Genomic DNA, 23,679 nt, shown 5'->3' with positions numbered 1-23,679 from the left:
GAGGTTTTGAGGATTGGTTAATTTGGGTGAGAAAATAGTTAGTGACAGCTGTGTGTAGCGTAGTGACTGTTGTTGACACACTAGTTCTATTCCTACTTGAGGAGACGCGGCACCAGCACTGTTGTAAGATAGCTGCGTAAGATGCCAACACCCACGTAGTGAGACTGTAGTTGTGGTTGGAATACAAATGAGCTGCACCAAAAAGTGTTTTGGAACTTAGGAAATGGAGTGCAGACTTCTATGTTTTGTCAGAGGAAGTGAAAGAACCAGTATAATAGCTCGCCTGCAGATCGCCGAGACAAATGCTAAACGTTACATTACACTCACTTTCCAGTTAATTGTCCGTTGGACAGTGATTCTGCTGCATTTGAAGGACACTTTACTACTCTTATGTCCTGAAAATTGAAAGCTCTTATGTTCATAAATAGTGAATAGTCGAACATTTTTCCAGCCTTGTCGGTGATGAAATGGGTGTCCAGGAATGTACACAAGGGTCCACAAGTCTTAAGGACATGATATTGGTGTGAAAAAACCGCACACGTCATTGATTAGTGTTGAAGTACTGCACAAAACTACTGTACAAGATGAACAAAAAATAATACAAGGGAAAAACAAAGTTCATTACAAAGGCGTGCAAGTTTAGATGGTGTGGAATAAGTCCATCTTCAAAGGGGAAGGGAAAAAAACAAAAAAGAAAAAAAAAAGAGGATAAATACATAGGAGAAGGTAACAAAGTCATTTTCATAGCCATACTAATGGCCTCATCTATTCGGATGCCTGCTTATGTGTCAAGAACTGACAGATGAAGAACGGCTAGTAAACTCTCCACATCTGAGGGTACAACATGCAAAGGTACTGCAGTACAATTCCTTCACGTTGCCGAACCAGAAAGGTATTAAAAAAAACGATTTTCATGACGGGGACAGAATATTTAAAAAATTCCGAGGTACAAAAAATATACGAAGAATGAAAAAATCATCTACAGAAATTTAAGAACAGAAATGTATACAATGCATTCGTTAAACCTCAATCACCCTCTTGCAATCCTACGACTCTGTAAATCAGACAAAAAGGTCTTAACCGAGCTAGTCTACTCTAGGTTGAGAAGCTTTCTTTCGCTTGACATCGTACATGGTTCAATTCTCATGAAGCAGAGAATGAAGAAGTCTCCCTGAAAACATGAGCACACATCACTCGACTTTATTGCAGGTTGCAATGTTGGAAACCAGATTGAATTCAAGAGTCTTCACCTTTTACGATTCTCTTTCCTAGCAGTTAAGAGCAATTCTTCGAGTCTGCGTGATTTAGGTGTATAGGTTCGCCCAACATCCTTGAGCAGCTCCTGCAGCCGTTCTCGATCGTCATGCACGTCTGGGTGAACGGTGCCTAGCTTTTCTTCCTTGGCTTGTACAATATCTTCCAAAAGCTGAGTGGCCTCATCCAATCTGCATCAAACGTTGAACCGTCAAACGCCTGACATAACCAATCTATGTACAAGATGCATACTCAATAGTTCACCCAAGGTGAAAGAAAGCTGTAAAATGATTCAGTTCTTCGTGCCGTGTAGGCTTGAAGCTTATGCTAATCAAGAGCTACAATCATTGTCAAAATCGTGATCCTAACCATTAATTTACTTGAATTTCATTATAAAACCATGCTAATCTGCATATACAATGACCGAGTGAAGTTCAAAATGCCCACAAGAGAGCTCGCCACATGACACATCTGTTCATAAATTGACACAGGAACAGTGAGTCTGTCCATAACATCACCTTCCGAGTGCATCGTAGGTGCCAGCAAGGTTAGTGCACACATCCAAAGTGTCCAGATGATAGGAGCCGCAAGTGTCCTCTAAAATACTCCGAGAATTTTCAAACAACTCGGTGGCCTGCTCGATATCGCCAAGCTCGACGCATGTAATGCCCATTTGGTTCAAGAGCATGCCTAACAGAGACGTCTTTTCTAAACCCCCATCTCGCAACTTGCAAACCGCTCTCTTGAAAGCGTCCAACGCGGCCTCAAATTTCTCCATCATGTAGTACAGAATTCCTATTTGTCCTTCAAGGCCACCCACTGCAGCTGGCTGACCTGCATATAGCCTATTAAAATTAGACAAGAAAATCGCTTACCAAGTGGATTGATAAACAGGATACAGCACAGTGAAAATTACATGATTCACTGTTTCAATAATATAATGGTGGAGAATGAGTTTAACCTGGAAGACACTCCTGGATGGTAAGGGCCCGCTGGAGGAGCACAAGGGACGTGTCCTTCTCATTCATGATCTCATATACGGCCGCCACATCAGACAGTCCACTTGCAGTGTCATTGGGATTGTTACCTACTCCCTGCTTTCCGTAGATGTGTAGAGCATTTTCGCAATACGACTTGGCCTCCCGGAACTTGTTGGTCTTCACATAAAGCTCAGCAAGACTAACATAACACCCAGCCACTGATGTGTGATTGTCGCCTTTGAGAGCCTTGAACATCGTAATAGCTTTCTGGTATACATTAACTGCCTCAGCATTCCGACCGAGCGCAAGCAGTTCATCACCAATGCTCAGATTCACTGCTGCAGCATCGAGCTAGATTCCAAATAGGGTAGAACACAGCATTAATATAACTGGCATATAATGATTGAATGTACGCCCAAAACATATAAGGAGACGCTACCTGACGGTCACTATTATCATAAGTAAAAGAGTTACCATATATACTAGCATGACTTCAGGTTGAAATTTGATCCTGTAACAAGCTAGTAAGTTCATCAAATTAAAGAGAGAGCAGACAAATTTATTAGCCTGCATCCATTTTGGATAACGGTAATATTCTACTGACATCGAAATTAAAAACAGTTCAGAACGAGGTAACATGACAAGAACAGGCATCTTCGCTCGGTCACTTCAGATGCAAGTCGCACCTGGCTACTTCTCTCAGAATTTCTAGGACCAGAAACTAGGCAGACAAATAAGAACCGAATCCTCTATCGTAACACCTCTACATCTTAATGGTGTAATAATATACCTCCAAATTGTGTTCTTGTAGGATCGACAAAGCAATCGTCAAATTCTCCAACGACTTTTCATTATTCCCCTTAGCACTCAAGACTAGTGCCAAAAGGCGCCTATCCGCTGCTTCTTCCAAGGAGCTCTCCTCACCATGTTCTTTATGAATGGAAAGCGCATGTTCACACAAAGCCTCGGCTTTGTCGAAATCCAATGCCTGCACGAAAGGTACACAACTTTCTGCTAAGAATCCGCCCTCGTCATGGACATACGACACACTCCATAAGAAAACTTACTTTGACCAAATTGATCAACTGTAACCACCTGGATGAGATAAACCAACCTGTAAGTGAGCTTCAGCAATGTAGTGACATGTTTCACCAACTCGAGAATCCAAATCTCCAAGCATGGCCTTCTGCACCCTAAGGGCACGATGATACGAATCTAATGCAGGACTTTGCTTTCCGAGCAGGTTGTATGAGTCTCCGAGCTGCATATAGCCAGAAAACTTTGCCAAAGCATGATCCTCACTTTCTCCTGTAACAGGAATGACCACTGATCTTTCCAGCAAGGGGATGGCCTCATCGAAGTTGCCCAGCCTAGCATACAATGCTGCCAATATCTGGAGAGCAGCAATGAATTCCAAGCTAAGTTGTCCATCGTCAGCTTGCTTCTCGTAGAACCTAACTGCTCTAATACCGTATTCAACTGCTTTGGATTGGTCCTCTTCTATAGAATACAACTTGGTCAGCTTGATTAGATAAGGACCTAAATTCATGTTGGAGTTCTGTGATTCATCATTCATCATAGCATCAATTGCAGCTACCGTCATCAAGGGCATCACTTTAGATGGTGTTTCTGGTACGTTTGTACTGATATCTTCACTTCCAGCATCACTAACGTTTGCACTGCTTTCCCTCCTTATGGGAATCATGTTCCTGCTTTTCCGTGCAGTCGGGACCTCTTGGGTAGTAGCTTGAGACTCCTGAGGATTAAGGCGGGGATTTTCTAGTTTTGGACTTACAGATTCCTGCGGAGGAGCTAGCTCTTTTGTATCACTTTGTGAAGGTAGTGATTCGGCGTCTGGAGTCTTGTCATTGGCCCTTGTCGCAGGTTTTGCTTCACCCCTCTCATGCGCTTGCACCACCGGAGAACGATTAGTACCAAGAGTAGGATTTGACAGTTTCCTCACAAGGGCCTCCAATTCTTGCTTTTCCTTGTTCCTACTATTTGCCGTGGTAGCAATCCTGGGCTTCTCTGTAGTGCTCTTTCTTGGTCTCTCGGGTCCACCAGATTGAGACTTTTCAAGTGCATGATGAGGTAATTTGGTGACAGATCTCTTGACGGTATCAACTTTTGTTTGGCTCAACGTACTAGCTTTTGGGGCCAAGTCTGGTGACTTCTTGATGAGACCCGACTTGGGTTTGAGTACCTTGCTTGAAGAACTTTGATTCGCACGTTGGCTATCCCTTGCAGAACTCGCTAATCTATTCTCGTTACGGGCCGGTAAAACCGCTGGCAAGGAAGGCTCCATCACCATGCTGGCGTAGGTCAAATGAGAGTTATTTTGATGGTCGTAAAACAGGAGACAGTAGAGCCATAGAGCTTTGCATTACTAAAAGTGGTGGACATGTCGTGCTGTAGAACACAGCTGGTTGATATTCAAGCCTCAAGCTTACACATTTTAAGCGTTTCCAGCCTCTAATGCCTAGGATTGTGTCGCCTAATTATGAGAGAAACATTATCTCACACTCTTACAATCCCTGGAATCTGTCCACGAATCACAACAAATTACTGCAATTAGAACTTGACATGACAAAGGATGTCAGGAGGCTATCATAATAGTACGGCACATCTATAACTCGGAAATCATCAGAGCAGTTCATTATCTCACAACCAACATCCCTCAACATAATAAATACACCACAACCAGTAACAAAGAAGTAGATATTGGATGAAATGCCCAAAAGCCAACACTGAATCCAGAAGTAACAACTTCATTCATACCACCTACAATACTTTTTCCTAAACCATACTGGGGATTGTAAAGATATAGTTCGATTATATTCTGATGTGGATAGACTCCAAGCGAATTCTGTAACGAATGAGTACGGCCAATAAAACGGACACAGCCGTCAGACACTTCGACGTACTTAAGGTTGCCTCTAAAAATGCATGATATATACTTTTAGCTCCAATTCAAAAAGTCAAGTATCAGTTACTTACCAATAATTGCTCAGTCAAACCAAGAATCGAGGAAAGTTCAACGATACACTAAATAGATATTCAACCAATAAAGATAGTTTTTTGAGATGAAGGGATGTCAGCACTCAGAAGTATTGCCATTAAATAGAAATGAGCGAATGGATGAACAACTGACAATAATTTCTACACGAACGCAGGAAACTGTGTGTAATCACACCTCCGTAAGGAATAGAAGTAACTGCCGTGTTGAGATACATGAATGTTTGAGATTGTCAATCGTACAAGACGAAACAAAGCTCTAATGAAGCTAGAAGAAAACGCTTGTGGAAGTCCATTCGGCAATTCAAACTTCAACTCAGCGTCTAGAACTTCTGCCATCTCGTAAGCTGCGATTCTCATTTACAAAATTCTTTCAACTCTTTCATTTCCTACCCATTCTACCTAACGAGTGAAATGACGCAAGAAAGCTTCTTTTGATCTCCTCACGGCTAAACGTAGCGCTAAAAGCTTGAAGCCATGACCACATTCAAAATTCAAACACAGAAAAGTGAAACCCTGACATATCTCGAAACAAACCCTCGGAACTTTCTTTAACATTACATAATCTGTAAATAAAAATGCCCACTTATCTGCTTCAAAACCCAAAGTGATATATGAATCTTGAAGCAAACAGTGTCTAGCTTTCGAAGTTCATCACTCTTGAATGAATACTGGCCAAAATTCCCTACATACTCGACCTCGGCGTTAAAATGATTACAAACCAAGCGAATCATCAGCTTGATCCAGAGACATTAAGTACCGAAAAAACGCGCCCTTGCACTCTCACGCTGAAACCGACCGCCCGGCCCACATGAGCAATGACGCACCCACGCTACAACAGCGACAGGCCTCGCCTGAACGACATTCTAATGCGCCGCAATGCAAGGAGGGGAACCATCCGCCAAGCCTCCTATCTCCTAATTTCGACGACCAGAAAACCTACAGGGTCAACTCCGGCATCAGTTGTACAGCAGCTAATCAGGCGTACAGCACCATGACGGGACACGAAGTACAACGAAGCAGAGATCCAAACCATCTTCTCACCCTGTTGCTTCGACATTCACCGCATTCCGCTCCCTCACGCACTCACTCACTCACTCACAACAACCCACGTCTCTCACATGGGTCGCATTCCTCCCTTCGGACAAACATGCGAGAGAGCCCAGTAAGCGTCCTCGCGAAACCAATCTCCCAGATCATTTCCCATCCGCTGAATTCAGATCCTGACCACTAAACTGACAAATGTGAAGAGCAACAACTCACCGGCAGCCAGCAGCAAGAGGAAGAAAGGCGCGCAACGCATCGACCCCTTCCCTGCTTGCGACGAGCAATTGCCAGAGCTCCCATGAGATGCGGCAAAATTGGCACGAAGAGGTAGCGAAACCTAGACGACGCAGCAGCGGCAGCGAGGCGCTGTGGATTTGCGTGGGATATGTGTCGCGGCCTGGAGCGCGAGATAGTGGGCGACGGGTGCGGAGTGACGCGATTGAGCATGAGATGCGTGCAGCGAGGTTCGACGCCGCGTTGATGGCTGGACCGTTCAGGGGCATGATTCCAAACAGAATCTGCCGCATCTCCATCACTCCCGTCATAATCCCCCTTCTAAAGCGGCACTGCGTTTAAAGTGCTTTTCACACTGACTTGGCAAGTGGATTTCTCCCTTTATGACAACGCTCAAAAAGTTATAATTAAAGTAAAAATTGTCTAGGATTTTTGATTCCCAGTTTTATGTCTTTATTTGAATATGTGTAGGTGTGATACTTTCTAGTTGCAGGTTGTGGCATGTATTTTTCACTAAAACGTTCTGTGCTTTTGTGGCATTTATTGTATAAAACTCTTGATTTACTTTAGTTCAACTGAATTGAATGGAATGGGCTGACCCAAGTTTCAATGCATATTTTGGCTTCATCTCAAGATTTCTTGACAACTGCCCAATTTTTTGTATTAATGGCTTAAATAAAACATTGATCTAGAAATTAGAATCATTACTCCTTGAGTTGGATACCTATTTCAGTAATTGTAAAATATAATTAAAGAATTTGAACATGGAGATGCAGTTTGATTCAAAAACAATAGTGGTACATTTACATTAAAAAAATAAATAAAAAAGAACGGAAATAATAGAAAATTTCTGTAACATTAAAAAAAAAAAAACATCATAAAATATCTCAATTTAATATTATAATTGATATTGAATAATCTTTAAAATAATAATAAAGTCATGTCATAATCAGAATAATAATTATCAGTTTCAATTTTTTTATAAAGTGCTTTGGTAGTCATTTATTAGTGATATTACTTTTATGATTTTCCACATGATTTTGATCAGAATTTTGAATAATTTGATGTTACCTTGTCTATGTATATATCCTTGCATCTGGGATAATATTATCTTAATACTCTAATTTTGTTCGAACATTACAAGTATAGGCAATTAAGAATATGAAATCAAATATTTATATCTTATCAGATTGTTAATAAAGTGTTATTTTTTATTATTTTTTATTTTTTTCTACTACATTTAAATAAAACCAATATCAGCTTGCTATTTTAGAAAGAAACCATGTCCATTCCACCTCGGCAACATCAATTTTGTTAAAAAAAACGCAGTAATGGACATGTATTACTCTTTATTCTCACTGATTCTATTGTTAGTTGTGGACCAAAACTTCACACAGAAAACAAATCATGTGTGATATTCTAAACTTGAAATCATACCAAGTTTTCTTATAGATATATAAGACAAATAAGATCAATGTACAATCTTTAGAAAAAAATCTCACACTTATCAACACACACACATACACACACACACACATATATATATATATATATATATATGTATATATATAATCATGTATACCCATCGAAATCCTGCCATCAACAAGAAGTTTTCAATACATACACATATACATATACATATACATACATACATACATAGGTGTTGCAGAGTACTATCGTTTATCCCTTACGCCAGCGATTCTCCATCATTTATTTGTAATACATTCTTATGATAACCAGACCCAAGCAAGCAAGCTGTATCTATTACCGTATCCCGATGAAAACGATACGCAGCAGAAGATGAATTCTGTTTACCACGTATCAGCAAAGACACTCTGCTCAGTAGCACCAGCACACAAGCGTATATGAACTCAGCCAGACAGCCAGACAGCCAGGATGAACAGAAAGAGAGAGAGAGAGAGAGAGAAGGGGGGGGGGACGGCGAGGTGAACGAGTGAATGAGCGTATGGATGAAAGAGGGTAGCCCCGGTGAGAACGGGGACACGACGCCCTTCGAACCATCAACACCACACCCCTCAAACGAGGAAGTTGTGACAGCGAGAGAGAGTGAGTGACGCCGGCACATGCCAGTCCCAGCACCACCTGCTGCTGCGGTGGATCTCATTCCCTTTCCCCTTTCCCTTCCCTTCGTTCCACGCCCTGCCTCTCTCTCTCTCTCTCTGGCTTTGGTTTTGGGTTTCTTCTTCTTCATCCCCAGTACGGCGTGCGACGCTGGTGGTCGTCCGATGATCCCCATCGGAGAGACCAGGAGGTCAACTTCGGATTGGGTGGCGTGGAGCTGGCCTGCCCGCCATATCCATCGCTGCCAGCCCTGGCCCGAAGAATTTAATGGCACAGACTGTGCTTTTTCATCTATTTATTTATTTATTTATTTATTTTGTTGGGTTGTGTGGGTGGAGGTCGATACCGCGGCGGAGGACTGGAGAGAGAGAGGGAGAGAGAGAGAGAGAGAGAGAGAGAGTGCGTGCGTGAGTGAGGGGGACGGGATTTCTGGGAGTTTGAGCGGGCACTGGCGGCAGAAGAGGAATCTGGCAAGAGGGTCGGAAAAAGCGCACCTCGTATGAAAAAAGGGCGGCGCTGGGAAGGTTGTATTTTGAGAAGCGGGCAGCGCAGAGGGATGCGCGAGAGGCGTGCTGATTTGGAAGGCACGGTTTCTGCCCTGGCCTGCTCCCCCCTGTGAGCCACGGACAGGGGCCATCGGAATCGGACAGCGACCGCGAGGGTGAGGGAATTGATTCAGCCGTTCGGGTGTTTGGGTGTTGCGGGCGATTGCGGTTCCAGGTCGCACGCGGGCTGTTCGGTCGTTTCTTTATTTCCTTCCCCCTTCCCGAGGGCGATGGAGAGCGAGAGAGACTGAAGGGCGTGTGAGTTGGACGTGTTACTGTGGCAGCGAGGGAAGGAGAGGAACACTTGTCTGGTTGTGGTGGTGAAATGATTTCCTTTGTAAGTGGGGTTGGTGGGTTTAAGTGATCATTAGAGTACAATTATTTAGGTCTGCGTAATTGAAGGTTTTGGAGGAGTGGGAGCAGTGAAGTGAAACAAGATTGTTGCTCCGTTAGATGGCTGCTCGGAAGCCAAAGGGTACTCATCACATAGGGGCGTTGCAATAATGCGACAAGATTCGTCTTGGTTGCTTTTTGCGGAGAACGTATTGTTTTGTCCAAGATCAAGGAGATTTGTGGGTTTCTTTGCCAAGCGATTCAAGTTCGGGATGGGTGGTGGAAGCATCACGGTGCAGGCTAGACGACAGGGTGCTGGGTGATCGTTAAAGCTTAGTGCTGGAGATTCTAGTAAGTATTTGAGTGTCAAAGTCACGATATTCGAGTGGTACTATCTATACGCTCTTTCTTCTCTTCAATCTTGACAACTTCAGCTCTGCCTTTCAGCCTGCGGTGCATGTTGGGTCTTCTTTTCTACCTTGCAGCCACCCCTGTAGTACTTCTTTCAAACCTTCAAGTTTCCTCCTCCTGTTTCTGTAGAAGGGCGCTAGATTTTCGAAGAAGATGTAGAGGCACTCGAAAAGTGTTCGCGGAATTTTTATTTCACTTTCTTTTGTTTTAGTTTTTCGGTATATTCTTGCTTTAGTCATCCGAAAAGTACAGAATTCATATCCGTAACCGAATAGATCTGCCACAAAAAACGGTATAAAAGAGAGAATTTTGTTTATGATCGAGTGTGCACATCACGATGAGCATGTGTGGTGAGGGCAACTTGAAGTATCCTATGGTGATAACGCTTTGAGATTGCATGGGCGCCATGGCAGCAGCGGGCGTTACATCTCCAGCCCGTATCAAGCTGAAGGATCTGGTCGCTATCGATGGGCTTTCATCGCAGGATTATAAGATTGCTGTGGCAAGTTTGTCCCAGTCTCTCCGAAACTTCAATGCGGCCATCATCCAAGTCCCTCAGCCTGATGACGTGCTGCTGCGATGTGTATTGGATTCAGTTCGTATGTTCTTCCACTCGAAGCCGATGGTTGGTGCAGATAACGTTCGCGCGGAAGACCCTCAGAACTGGAATCGTACAGCTGGTTATTATGCGGAACCACAACATTTTCGCGAGGTGTTTGATTACCGACCTGGGAGGATGAATGTGGAAGGGGCAGTTGTAACCGAGCTGCCTCCTACGGGCTTGCCTGAGCTATTTGCCATATTGGGAAATGCAACCCGAGTTTGCTTGGATGCTATTGCTTGCTCGCTGGAGATGCGGAGCTTTTCGTTTACAGATCTATTGGATAATATGCCTCTTAAGCCGGGGGAAATGGCTACCTCAGTGCTATCAAGTTGCTGTCACAACAGGTATGTAGAGTTAGTGATTGGAGCAAGGGGGATCTGATGTGGTCTGATGCCGGTCCTGCTGGGAACCCAGTGTAGAAGATTTGTTTCTTCGTCGCTCTCTTAAGCTGCAATCTGGGATGAATGCATACTATTGAAGGAAATGTAATTGTTTCTGTGGTTATACAGTGAATTATCATTTCTGTCTAGTTCTTGACCTAGACACTATCCTCCAAAGTAGGATGCTGATTTCATTTAGCTCATATTGGGGCGTGGTTCCCTGCTTCCTGTCTAGTCATGTTCTGGCTATCGATGAAAGCAGAGTGCTATTGTTTGGTGAAACTGTGTTATTAAGGCTGGCGTTTGGTTTGTGGAATTGAATTGAAACTTTTGATTATATGCAGGCCTGGAGCTCACCACCCAGCTAATTTATTGACAAGTGAGCAAGGGGCGCTTCAATTGTACGAAGAGGACGCAGATAAAGGATTGCTGACGTTAATGAAGTCTGACAAGCCCGGCCTTCAGATAAGAGATCTACAGGGTCGGTGGTTTGTTGTAGACGCAGACTTGGGTCCCCAGGACATGATTTTGTACACTGGAACGTCACTGTATCAAGCCACTGGAGGGTACCTTAGTCCGTCTTTTCATCGAACAGACAACAATGCGGACCTTAGTCAGGCACAAGGTTCAATACATCTTGGTCGTTGCACGGTGGCTTTCAAACTGATGCCCCGTGCGACTGCCATCTTGCATTGCTCGGCGATGACTGCTGCAGGGCATGCTATAGGAAGTCCTTTCCAGCATCCTGTGGCTGTCCATGATTTTATGCAACGAACTCAAACCATGGATCAGCTTTTGGCTCGACCTGGTGTTCCAACCTTTTCATTTACAGCTCCAGTCGAAGGTGCCATTCTGCATCTGTTTGACTTCGTTTGTCTGAAATGTTGTGACTCGTTACAGTAGAGTGGTGTTTCTCACCAGACACAAAAACATAGGGAAGTGTTTTATGTATTGTATGAAGGTTATGTCTTAGGCACAATACTAGTACATTTCTTGTTGCAATTCAAACTCAGTGGTAGTGATCCTTTGGGATTGCTCACTGTTGCTTCAATGTGTCGGTGCTGCTCGCTTACTGCATGTAGTTCTGTCTTCCGCGGTACTGATGATGCAAATCTATGTGAAACTTGTGGACAGTTTTTGTTCCCGCTACATCTCAATTGAAGGCAGCAATGAAGCGGAAGAAGCAAGTGTCTAGAGGGAAGCCACTTGCTCCATCAAAACGTTTACGGCTGGAAGCTCAGCGTGTACTGAAGGAACGAGTTCAAGAGATTGCAGACGCTAAGGGCCTGAAGATCCGATACTGCAACTTGAAGGAGTGCGAGGAGCAGCACCTGAACGCAGCGCAGAGTCCGTGTGGACACCTGCGAGAGGCGATGAATTGGCCTGTGGGTGTTCCATTTGTTCACCCTCATGACCTGCCTAACAAAGCAAAGCAGGCTTTTCTGGAAGCATACGAACCTGGGTGGTCAGCGAACCAGGATAGTGAACTAGGAATGGTGGAAGTAGTCCAAGACCAACATGGTCAGATGCTTCCTTGTAAGACTCTGAACTGATTGTCTTGAAGTTGACGGGGACAACAGCTTTTTCCAATCCTGGAAAGCCATTCAACAAACTGTTTTATACCTGTTTTGAATCCACAAAGGCGCAGAAACCTGCGATCATTATGTTGAATGATTTTTGCCTTGCTGAAGTGGAGTCTTACTATATTTGAATATGACGATGGCGGCTGTAGTGGTGGTGGCTCAGTTTTCAGTAGAAAAGCAAGTACCAGTATGTAATGCTCTAAATTATGTGGCGTAGTTTTGATGAAGTGACAGGAGCAGTGCATGTTGGTGGTGAGGAGCAGCGGATTCCCTCGAAGATGATGGTGATGGAGGATCAACGGTTCGCTTTGAAGACGGTATTCGATTATTTGCGTGCGAAAGGAAAGCCCGTGCCTACAGGAAAGCCTCAGGTGGTTGGACACAAAGTGGACATTAGTGGATTGGCAAAAGCAGCCTTTGAAGCAGGAGGGCGCGCTCAGGTAGCTTTGTTCCAGCACATACGGGGTGTTGTGAAGGTCTTGGTGTTGTGGGAACTAAAGTGTATTTTCCTGTAGAACTGGTTAATTTTCATCTACTTTAAAGCCGGAAGCCTTACTTTTCGATCTCATTAGATGGAAGATCCTCAGTGACTTCATGAGGAGCCAATTTCTTGGAATGTGAATGGTGTGAAGTATAGAAGGATGTTTTCGCTGTGCTGACTTCCCTCTGAAACTTTGTGTGCTCCAGTTTGATGCAGAAGGTGGGTTTCAGCGATTCATCGAAGTTCACTTCCAGCTAGAAATTGCGCCAGAGCGGGATAAGGAGAGGGCTCTGGAGCGGCTGAAAAAGTTGTATGACCAAGTTTTGTCTGATTATGTTGAAGACTTGGTTGCGTCCACGCATGCCAGCAATCCAGTTGTATGAACGAAACAAGTTGAGAAGCTTGGAAATTTCACGGTTTTATGATCAGCTGCCTTTGTACCTTGGAGCAACTGATAACTAAGGCGTGGAGGTCGTCTTTTTGTCATGATATTCCCCATGACATTCATCACTTCATTGTGCATCAATGATTGGGATCGGTGTTGAAGGATGATCCGGAAGTGCACTTTGCTGTTGAGAAAACCCTACGCGGATGATCCAGGAAATGTAGAGACCGAGTTAGGTAAAGCTGATTCCCATACCACAGTGCTACGATTGTGGTGCGTTATTGGCGCAGTGTTCTATTAGCACATTGTTACGAATACTTGTACAGACGCGCTTTCTGGTAAGATGAAGTCGAAGGATGATGATATCGTGCAAGAATCTTAGGTTTAGATCACCGAATTGGCAAGCCTATACTGTTACGTTGCTTCCCGTCAGCACACTAATTTATCTTCTATGTGATCTTTGTTCCTGCGGATATGGTCTATACCATTGATTTGCATGGTAGCTTGAAGATGCACTCAACAATCAATTAATTATGAGTATTTTTAGTTTGTCTTCACATGTTTAGTGTACGTAGGTGGAGTTGAAGTTTCAAGTGCAAATTTCATGGATGATGCATCAACTTCTCCAAACAAAATGTATGTTTACTAAATTTAGGTACTAGTTTACGCCAAGTAAGGACGCAAAAATTATGGATGGAACCTACAGTGGTCACTGGGGGACCCCGGTGGGCTCCCTCATTTTCGGAAAAGCCAACATCCGCCTTCTCGTTTAATTTTAAAATCCTCAGTTTGTAACAAGCTCTTTCCACTCAGGTATCATTCTCAGTTTCCTCGTTCTCCATCCACTCTTACATGTAGTTGAAGTGCGAGGTCAATCCGAGAGCTTCTCACAAATCTCATTATTCACGGCAATGTAAGTCGCAAACTCAAATTAAAGCCTTTCACTTGAAGAGTGAGAAAAGATTCCTCGTGTCCTCATTTTCATCCGCGAGGAACGTTTTGAGATGCATCTTTTGACCATGAACGATCCTCACGCTTCAGATGAAATCCTTCAAGGTATGATGAACTCCACTCCTGCTTAAATATGTCACGAACAGTGAAGATAATAACCATCCCTCGAAATAAAAGGAATTATTTGGACGTAGAAATAACCAATTTGCAACTTCACACACCGATACCCATAATCTGCACAGCCAGCCAAGTTCTTGTGACTATTCAGAGGGTATCACAACACACGCTTGAGTGTACAGAATACGCCAGGATATCGTAACCTACTCGTTGTTGGATCTCAGAGAACGTTACAAGGATGTGCCTGCCGATTATTTTTATGATCAAGACTGTCATTTGGTGTACTCTGCACCTCAAAGACCACGAACTGAATGGTTCACAACACAAACTTTAATAAGATAGGTGAAAAGGCGATGTAACCTGATGGACACACTGAGGAACAGCTTACCGCAGAGGCCCTTTTCATTAGGCTCAATGAGAGCTGCAAACATCTTGAACAAGCTCACAGAAGCCTAACGCCTTTACACTGCCAACCAATCGACTGTGGTGCTAGTGTTTCCACAAACGTCAACACCCAGTAAATGACAAACGGTCGGAGCCGATCGCTCGCAATGCTGGCTGCACAAACTAGCTCCAGTTCCTAAACGCGGCTCCAATTGGTGTCAGCAGTCATAACTGTTGCAAGACCATCACCGTAAGTGGAGTTTTGTCAGCTTCTCCACCCTCTCCCGCTCCCACCCTAAACGCCCAATTAATCACCGAGGGACTATCCACAACGACAAAAAATGAGCTTAACAGTGCCTGGTCTACACAACAGACAAGGAGGAGGCGTGCATCAAATCAACAACCAGGAAGCGTTTCAGAATACAACACCAAGACTCTCATTAAGCGTCACAGTAAAGGAAATGTCTAGCCAGCATTACGAGGGGAGAGAGCACGAGAGCCAAGCAGTGGCACTGTAACACTGTACAGTTGAAGGCTGTGATCTTGAAGCTGGGTCCTGATCCATTGTTCCAGTTCTTCAGCAACAAGTGCACTGCTGAGAAAGCTTGAGCATTAGCTCGTTCATTTATCCACTCATTTTCTATTGTGTTTATTATTATTGTTATTTTTAAAAATAAAAATTTCTTTTCTGTTTGTTTGTTTGCGTTTTCCAGTGCTGGGAAGACTAGGTTATTGGCACGGTTATAGGCTACTTACACGATTATAGGTCCTTCACTCTAGACCGTGGTCGGTTGGGATTTGTGATATATCTATGTGTGAGAAAATATTCAATAATATGACTTTTATTTGTTTCTCAAAACGAAATTCGTATTGGACTATATCATTTTTTTTTTCTTTAAATTTTAAATCTAAAACAAAAGTAAAAAAAAATTGAACATAAGATGTATTATTAGTTAACAGAGCTAGTTTAATTTTTAAAGTACATGAAGAAGATGAAGTTGATAATGCCAAATTGCGGCAAGATAATTCCGACATAATAAAGTACTACCAAGGTATAAAAGTTAAAATATCATGCTACATTCATAGTTGAATCTATTCTTACTTTTCTTAAAAAGTGAAATTTCAGAATGTTCTCTAAGAATTCTTCCCAACAATATTTCCAAATTTTATTTTATTGGGAAAAAGATGTTTATGATCTTACAAAGTATGGTCATATTGTTGTTCAGAAATTTAAATGGTTATTTTATGGATTTATTCTTTTAAAATTTTATTTCTATATACATATATAAATACAATTTTTCTGTCACACAAAATAAGCTTAATAATATGAAATTGAAAATGCATTGTTTATTAACAACTCATGGCTACCATAACTTGGCATCTCACCTTGTTTAATAGGTATGAAGACCCCCTTAGAATTGTATTAAGTATTTAATTTTTGTGTTAAAATATTACTTTAAAGAATCTATTTAAAATTTATTTATTTTCACTAATATTATATCAAATCAAATACTCTTTATCCTTTTGAAAAAGAAAACTTTTAAAACTTAATCATTCTTAATTCTATCATTAAATAAAAGATAAACAAAATTTACTAGCAGCAATTTTTTTGGAACATAAAATGTTAGCAATATGACTTTATATTATTAATCATATTTTTGTATGATTACATATTTTTCTGAATTATCTAAAATTAATGTTTCTAAAATTTCGAAATCATTCTTAGCAATGAAAATAAAGGTTTGTGGTAATCTCTTAAACACTTCATCAAATATTTCATATATATATGTACATAAATATAAATATATATATATATATATATATATTTAGAATGTTGTAGTTAATTCTTCATAGATATTACTGAATTTTTTATTAGTTTCTCTAATTATATACCTTTAAAAATACACCGAACAAGCAAGACAACAATTATTTAAACTGAGTCAGCCTCCAAAAAACTTGCGTAGAAGTTGAATTTTTACAAGTAACTTAGTCAACATTGTCTATTGTTTTGCCAACTTTGAACTCAAATTTGCTCTGTGGCTTGCAAGCCTTTTTATTTTTTTATATAGCACATGCAGAGCTTACTTCGATTTAGAATCTGATTGCACTGCTTGCCGGATTATTTTATGTACTAAATTCAAGGTTATATTACATATACTATGCATCACTATTTTGGCTTTTGATCCTTGGCAGCATGTTCAATGCAATGGTCTATTTTTAAAAATGCAACATAGCTGGGCATGGATTATATATCATGGTCTTTGGAAATGACTTCAAAATAATATTATTTATTGAAAGAAATTGCAACACAACTATTATCAGGAATGGTTTTCATTTTTTGATGAAGATCCAATTTGATCCATTTCAGATTTTTTGATGAAGATATTCTTTGGATAATCCAGTAAAAATATTGTCTATAATTAGATTATTTAAAAGCCTAATATTTTGTAAGAGAATTCATATCAAGTACAAAAGACCTTTAATATTAATTCTTTCTTTTCATTCATTAAAAAAGAAATCTTTTTGGTAGATAAATAATTAATTGAATTATGTTAGTTGTTAAAATAAGATAACTTCAAAATAAGTATTTTGAAGTTGAATGTGTTGGCTATAAAGTCTACAATTTTATCATTCTTTTAATATTATTATAAACTCTAAAATCATAGTTTCATCTTTTGATTATTACAAATAATTTAATAAAATAATAAACTACAATTGATTTTTATTCCAAAAAAGAAGAGAAAAAACACACCCACAAACTAATTAGTTAAAAAAAAAATACTTTCCTCAACATATTAAAATGTTATTTTAATCTATCGTAAACAATTTTCAACCACAAATCATTAATTTTTAGCAAACAGGTCTTTCTGACCACTTGTAATTGCTTTATTTAATCAAAATTGTTATGAAATTTCATCGATGTTAGTCAAAAAAACTTCTCACTATTGTGTATTGAAGTAGATATCTGATTTCTTTTCTAAGCCATCATGCAAGAACATGTAACATTACTCAAAAGAGTCTTTCAACAAGCTTTGAGGAGTTTCAACTTTTGAGGAGTTTCAAGAGATTGCAAAGTCTTTTGAAAAAGTTCAAAGAAGCACTGTACATACTTAATAATAAAAGAATTGTGAATCGTGTAAACAGAGAAAAATGGTGCCATTCAGATGTGGTCAGCTCATGATGCCATTGTGGAATTAAATGTGAGATGAAAATAAAAATTAAAATAATTTCAAAAACACATTTTCGTCCATAACCAATTATCTTCTAATGTTATCCGCACCCTGCTCAAAAATTACAATCATTTGTCAAAAGTTGAAACGTTTCAAAGCTTCTTTAGCAAAACTAGCAAACCCCGAAGATCAAACTAAATCTCTAAGATTCGTTCAAACCATAACTGCTGAAGGAGCTATATCTGGTCGATTTTTGATTGATCCACGTTGCTTAAGAGCATGTGTTGAAATTCAGATAACTAGGGATGTATATTGCACAAAAGAGAAAAACTATATTACCACTTCGGCTTCTGTGCACAAACTCGGGCCTCAGAGACGCACATGAAACAGCATTGGAAACATCTTTTGGTCAATTTGAGCTCCTCATAAACTATTCGATACCCTACAGTACATGAATCTGAAAGCAATATCAGTAACTCCTGATATGCCGTCACCTTGTCAAACTGACTGGACCTCAGCTTTGAATGCCGACACTCCAGCCAAATCTCATCGAATAAAATGAGGCAGTCTTTTCAAGCAGAACAGGCTCACTCCTTACCAACGTCTGCACGAATCTGAGTCTCAAGAGTATCAGAAGAAAAATTGGCCTGAACCCTGACGGTGAACCTCCTTCAACGAATTCTCACCCTGTCACCCTGCAACAGCAGGAAAAAACTTATAATGCACCATAACTTCCAACCATGGAAAGAAAGTAGTTTCAATAGATGCGACCGACTTACTTTGTTAACAATGACAATCAATTTAGTTAACATGATACTTAAGAGATCAAAAGATGTACAGCTCAAGGTTGATATTTTCAAATTCATGAAGCGTTAAGGGTCTGAGCCCTCCCAGAGGCACAAACCGTCGCCCCCGAGAGCCATGACCTTCTGTGGTCGCCGTAAACGATTTTCTGAAGTTTCCAATAACACAAAATATTCGACAGGTAAGCGATGGACCTGCTTTTAGGATTACAGTAATCAGCCAGTGCCAATCAAAACAAAAAGAAAAAAGAAAAAAGAAAACAAGGTATCTAGTCTGTACCGTTCACAGAATATCTCTGACAGGGGATATGAAGCGATTGAGAATATAAGATGAAACGTAGCCACCATTTAACGCCCCCTATTCCCCAGGAGGATCCTCGCAATGTCCCATGACCTCTTTGTTGACCTGACTCTCCTCATCCTCGTAGTCCTGTATTCAGTTGGTTCTCAAATATTTCTCAGGTCAAGTAACCTCTGTGATTATCCTCTGGGCGCCTGCTTGTCCGAGCCTTCATACTCTCGGAATCTCCATGAGAGTACCATGATAGCGACGACCTCCCCCGGGGAGTATGGCTGCCATTGTTCTAAGAGACACCATATTCTGACTCTGCCTCTAAACCTTCCTGTTGTCGATCTACACTCAGTTGATATCTTCTCTGATGCTCCATAACATCTCCTTGGCCTCTCTTATGTTAGGGCGATCAACTTTCGTAGGTGCTAAACATGAAAATGCAAGCTCAAATACGCGCTCCAAAATCAACTAAGGGGCAGCTGTTAACTGAAGCTTTGGATCAATAATATCCCTCAGCCTTCCCGCCAAATATTCTATGAAAGCCTGAAGGAGAAAAAACAAAAAAAAAAAAAAAAAAAAAAAACGTAAACGTTTCAGAGAGATCGATTGACCTAAAAACCAGCAAGTGATCACGACATTAAAAAGTTCATTGATGGAATAATCCAAACCAGGTCTAGATCCAGTCATGCGACCAACCTTACTCTAACACCGTTTACCTGGGAGTTGGTTATTGTGTTAAGCGAGCATAAACAGGATCTAAAAGTGGACACGAGATGGGAGCACAAGGGCCCAAGGGCATTTAAATCTGCAGACCAACATACTGAAGGACCAAAATAATCGCTTAAAGAAATGAAAACACAACAGGCGTATATTCACCTGGATCAGGCTCTTACTATAATAGAAGCACCATACACTGTGGAAGGAACGTGCTTCGGGTGGAAAAGTAGTATGGCCAACAGCACTCTAGATCAGGTAGGGTGTAACCTATTCTACAGGTTCCGAGATGGTCAAAAACTAGACACACACATATATGTTTATATATAAATATAAAGGAAGGACTCTCCTAAATACCACGGTGCTTGTTTTTCTGCGAATTAAAGTGAATAAGCTTCACTTGAGGAACTATTACATTAATCGAGCTTATTATATTTATATCTGATCAACTCTGAATTTCAGGGTGGCAAATGCAAGACCTACCACGTAACAGAGTCAGTACGTATACGACACACTGAATGACATTGAGAAGTTCAAAATATCTGCCATCCAAAAAATTCAACAATGTGCAAAAGGGAAGAAAAATTACCCATCTCTCTAGGCGTAGCTCATCCCAGCTCAAAACGGCGCCTCCCTCTGAAAAGCTCGAGCAGCAATATCCCAAAAGAGTATACATCAATTTCCACGTTCAGTTCACACGTTGCAAAATACTCTGGGTCCAGATACCCTACGGTCCCCATAATTCTCGTAGTAACAATTGTAGCACCTTCTCGCCAGGGACCGAATCGAGAAATTTCGGAATAGTTAACCTTAGCGCGAAAGCTATCAGTGAGTAAAATGTTGCTAGACTTCGCACCTCTATGAATTATAGGCCTGTCTGCAAACATCAAATAGCAGAAAACTTGTGAATGAGTCAACTGTTGACAAGAAACCGAATCGACTGTATCGACTTCCCACAAACCTCATCCTATATGTAGCGAAAACACTGTCGGTGCAACCATATGCCCCAGTACTAAACATCTTTGTATCTCCGCTGCACTGTGGGTATTTCCTCTATACTAGAAGGGAGAAGTCCGAGTCAAATATCTTTATACACATTTTCAAATCCCAAGTCAAATAACAGTTACCAGAAAAATAGAGAAGGTATGTAAGAGCTTCAGCGACATCGATGGCAATATTCAAGAGGGTGCTCATGTCCAGAATAATCCCATTAGGAATGCCCACAAAAACTCACCCATCGCCCGTCATAAATTGAATCGAGCAATGAAACTAAACTCCGACAGTATTATCAAAAGAGCATATCATTTGGGAAAACACCATTGTGTCGAAACAGCATTCATTTAAGAAACAAAGTACATCATGTGAAGCTGGTTACAAGAAGGTAATTTCCATTACTGGCTAAAACAATCATTTGGTATCCTAACTGATGTGCAATTATATCTGATACATGCTGGCATCAAAACAGAGAAAGAGAGAATATCTCTAGACTTTTAGTACAGAATTACAGTAGTAGATGAGAAATAAGGCCTCAAAAGCACATCAAAAAAAGACATTCAACCTAGGTTCTATGTCTCCAAGCTGTACCGTCAAGATGTTGCCTCAAGTTTCCATTTGTTACATACTCAGTCACAAGAAGGCGCTCATTCTTCGCGTCCACGAAGCTTGTCACCTTCACCAAGTTCATGTGCTCTAGTTGAGTATAAACTTCAACTACGGACTGAAATTCCTGTTGAAGAACAGCAAGTACTTGCTTAGTTACAATCACATAAAGTTTAAGCATAGTATGTTGCTCATAGTAAAAAGGTAGCAAAGAGGTAAAGTAAGTTATTGTAGTATTACCGAGGCTTTAATAAGATGAGGTAGAAATGGATGTAATATCAAATGGATGGAAGTTGCCTCGTTGGTGAGCAAACCACCACCTATAAGTAAAGAGTGTTGGAAGTAAGAATTATCTTCCTCCACACTTTCTCTTAGAGTACAATCCTTGCTGATGCTAAGTGTTTGTAGCCTTTAGATGTCAAGGACAAAGACTCGATGAGGGAAAATATACACAAAAGGCTATCTCGATATAATAAGTCAAAATATAAACAAGTAGGTATATTAAAAGGAAACTGGAATGGCTATTGCCACAAGACAAGAAACTAAAGACTCTTGAACCTAGACTAGAAGCAAGAAAGGAGTTGACAAGAGTGAAGAAGCCTTCACTCTTGTCTCTATATATACTATCTAACTAGGGGCTACATGGCGACGTTCTATAGGACCTCTAATATGTGTTGACTTTGTAGGACACATGCCTTGACTTAAAAGGCAAGTTTTTCTATGTGTGGGCCACATAGTTAGCTTGATCTTCAAGCTAACAACATGTGTGGCACATGGCCAACTTGTTGACCACGTTTCTAATCCAAAAAGTCAATTAAAGACACCTATGAAGTCAAAGCAGCGTCTAGGAAGTTTCTAAGAAGCTTCTATATTAAATATTATAGAATTAACTTACTTTTATTTATTTTTACTTACTTCTACCTATTTCTATATGTAATTATTAGCTTACATGATTATGGCCGTGACATTATCCCCCCTTCTAGAGACGAGTTCCACGAGGAGCGGTCATCATATGTTGAGGAAATCTATGATGCGACGAATTGTATTCGCCACATACTCTGATCTCTGTTCTCTTCGAAGATGATTGATAGGGCCTCTCAACCATCGGTAGTGTCCCATACCAGGGCGGGAAGACCACCCAGTTATTTGATCATTGTTGAGGCCTTCGTAACTTCTTTCGAATAGAATATTTGGAACACCATCAGGAGTTATTCCTACCTCTAGCAAAATCACCAAACATTGGGAGTCCCTTCCCAAATCGTGATACCAAACGCGTTGTATCTCACCATCTATTTGAAGAAGAACATGTCGTTCTTGAAGATCTTCATCTCGATTGCGTCGTCTTGAAGGTTGTGACAATCGTAATGTCTCGTCCGGCAGGTCAACAAACGAAGGTTCTTGAGTTGAATCTGCTGGTTGTTGGCTCTCCATCTAATTAGCATCACAAATGCAAAGAAGTTACAAACAAGGATAGGAAATTGAATGTTATCTTGCCTCAATCTTGTCTCTTTTATAAGAGAGATTTTCATCTTGGTTTTGATGGATGTCGTTGATGAAAAACTTTGACTTTAGTTGATACATTTGCTAGATTCCTGGATGGCTCCCATGTGCTTTCACTAATATCATATCCGTGCCAATGAACAAGATATTCCAGCTTATTTCGGCGCCGCCTTGAGTCTAATATCTCTTCCACCTCAAATTCTTCATTATTATCTACTTCTATAGGAGGCGGTGGCATTTGTCTTCTTCCTTGTATATCCACTATCTTATATGGTTCAAGAAGAGACACGTGGAATACATGATGGATCTTCATTGACTCCGGTAGATGTAACCGATATGCAACTGGGTTGATCTGTTCAGAAACAGAAAAGGGGCCAAGCCTACGATAGTCCAACTTGTCACAAGGTCGAGTAGGCTTGATATTGCGACGAAGTAGCCATACCTTATCACCCACGTTGAGTTGTGGTTGCTCCTTACGATATAGATTTGCGTTTATCTTTTGTCGTTCTTGAGCTTCCTTCAATTGCGTCTTCATTATTGCATGTAACTCTAACAACTGATTTTCCATATCTTCTGCTGCAGGATTATCAACTTTTGAAAAATCAAAAGTATCAAGTCGTGGATGATAGCCTTAATTGGCAAAGAAAGGTGTTTGTTGCGTGGAAGAATGTACCGTATTATTATAAGCAAACTCTGTCAATGACAGAAAGGTTGTCCAATCATCTTGTTGGTAGTTGATAGTACACCTTAAATATTGCTCCAAGACTTGGTTTACGCGCTCTGTTTGTCCATCAGTTTGAGGATGGAAAGCTGAA

General features: G+C 40.9%; 2 protein-coding genes and 2 long non-coding RNA genes across 6 annotated transcripts; 1 reads left to right on the top strand and 3 right to left on the bottom strand.

Annotated features, from left to right (window-relative positions):
- Nucleotides 1-895: 895 nt before the first annotated feature.
- Nucleotides 896-6,726, bottom strand: LOC112287842 (protein KINESIN LIGHT CHAIN-RELATED 1). Of its 2 annotated transcripts, XM_090253506.1 has the most exons (7): nt 6,513-6,646; nt 6,010-6,188; nt 3,349-4,775; nt 3,025-3,222; nt 2,216-2,585; nt 1,773-2,088; nt 896-1,445 (listed from the first exon to the last, which is right to left on the bottom strand). In XM_090253506.1, exons 3-7 carry the CDS (start codon nt 4,543-4,545, stop codon nt 1,247-1,249), a joined length of 2,280 nt encoding a protein of 759 aa, XP_090109632.1. In that variant the 5' UTR covers nt 4,546-4,775; nt 6,010-6,188; nt 6,513-6,646; the 3' UTR covers nt 896-1,246. The 2 variants fall into 2 exon arrangements, with proteins under 2 accessions (XP_090109632.1, XP_024387135.1); XM_024531367.3 differs by lacking the exon at nt 6,010-6,188 and having other exon boundaries at nt 6,513-6,726.
- A 2,268-nt stretch (nt 6,727-8,994) lies between these two features.
- LOC112285608 (uncharacterized) lies at nt 8,995-13,807 on the top strand. Its single transcript, XM_024526564.3, has 5 exons — nt 8,995-10,849; nt 11,230-11,729; nt 12,020-12,421; nt 12,697-12,908; nt 13,156-13,807. The coding sequence occupies exons 1-5, from the start codon at nt 10,299-10,301 to the stop codon at nt 13,330-13,332; spliced, it is 1,842 nt and encodes a 613-aa protein (XP_024382332.1). The 5' UTR covers nt 8,995-10,298; the 3' UTR covers nt 13,333-13,807.
- Nucleotides 13,808-13,955: 148 nt separating this feature from the next.
- Nucleotides 13,956-15,384, bottom strand: LOC149989937 (uncharacterized). The gene is made up of 3 exons (XR_016504995.1): nt 15,266-15,384; nt 14,791-15,017; nt 13,956-14,519 (listed from the first exon to the last, which is right to left on the bottom strand). It is a non-coding gene; the product is annotated as an uncharacterized LOC149989937 (long non-coding RNA).
- A 2,585-nt stretch (nt 15,385-17,969) lies between these two features.
- LOC112281363 (uncharacterized) lies at nt 17,970-20,900 on the bottom strand. 2 transcript variants are annotated; one of them, XR_002969591.3, is made up of 3 exons: nt 20,355-20,900; nt 19,040-19,594; nt 17,970-18,908 (listed from the first exon to the last, which is right to left on the bottom strand). It is a non-coding gene; the product is annotated as an uncharacterized LOC112281363 (long non-coding RNA). The 2 variants fall into 2 exon arrangements; XR_012218355.2 differs by lacking the exon at nt 20,355-20,900 and having other exon boundaries at nt 17,970-18,067; nt 18,296-18,908; nt 19,040-20,257.
- Nucleotides 20,901-23,679: the final 2,779 nt, after the last annotated feature.

Source organism: Physcomitrium patens, chromosome 1 (assembly GCF_059467195.1).
Source record: "Physcomitrium patens ecotype Gransden chromosome 1, ASM5946719v1, whole genome shotgun sequence".
In the NCBI taxonomy this organism is placed as follows: Eukaryota; Viridiplantae; Streptophyta; class Bryopsida; order Funariales; family Funariaceae; genus Physcomitrium; species Physcomitrium patens.
The sequence above is the reverse complement of the archived record's forward strand: the minus strand, read 5'-3'. Positions and strand labels throughout refer to the sequence as shown.

Coding starts and splice junctions, on each gene's coding strand:
- LOC112287842 (XM_024531367.3), bottom strand. CDS start 4,545: ATGGTGATGGAGCCTTCCTTGCCAGCGGTTTTACCGGCCCGTAACGAG. Junction 3,223..3,348: donor TTGCTGAAGCTCACTTACAG/GTTGGTTTATCT, acceptor CCTTTCGTGCAG/GCATTGGATTTCGACAAAGC. Junction 1,446..1,772: donor ACCTACGATGCACTCGGAAG/GTGATGTTATGG, acceptor CGTTTGATGCAG/ATTGGATGAGGCCACTCAGC.
- LOC112285608 (XM_024526564.3), top strand. CDS start 10,299: ATGGGCGCCATGGCAGCAGCGGGCGTTACATCTCCAGCCCGTATCAAG. Junction 11,730..12,019: donor ATTTACAGCTCCAGTCGAAG/GTGCCATTCTGC, acceptor ACTTGTGGACAG/TTTTTGTTCCCGCTACATCT. Junction 12,422..12,696: donor ACATGGTCAGATGCTTCCTT/GTAAGACTCTGA, acceptor GTTTTGATGAAG/TGACAGGAGCAGTGCATGTT.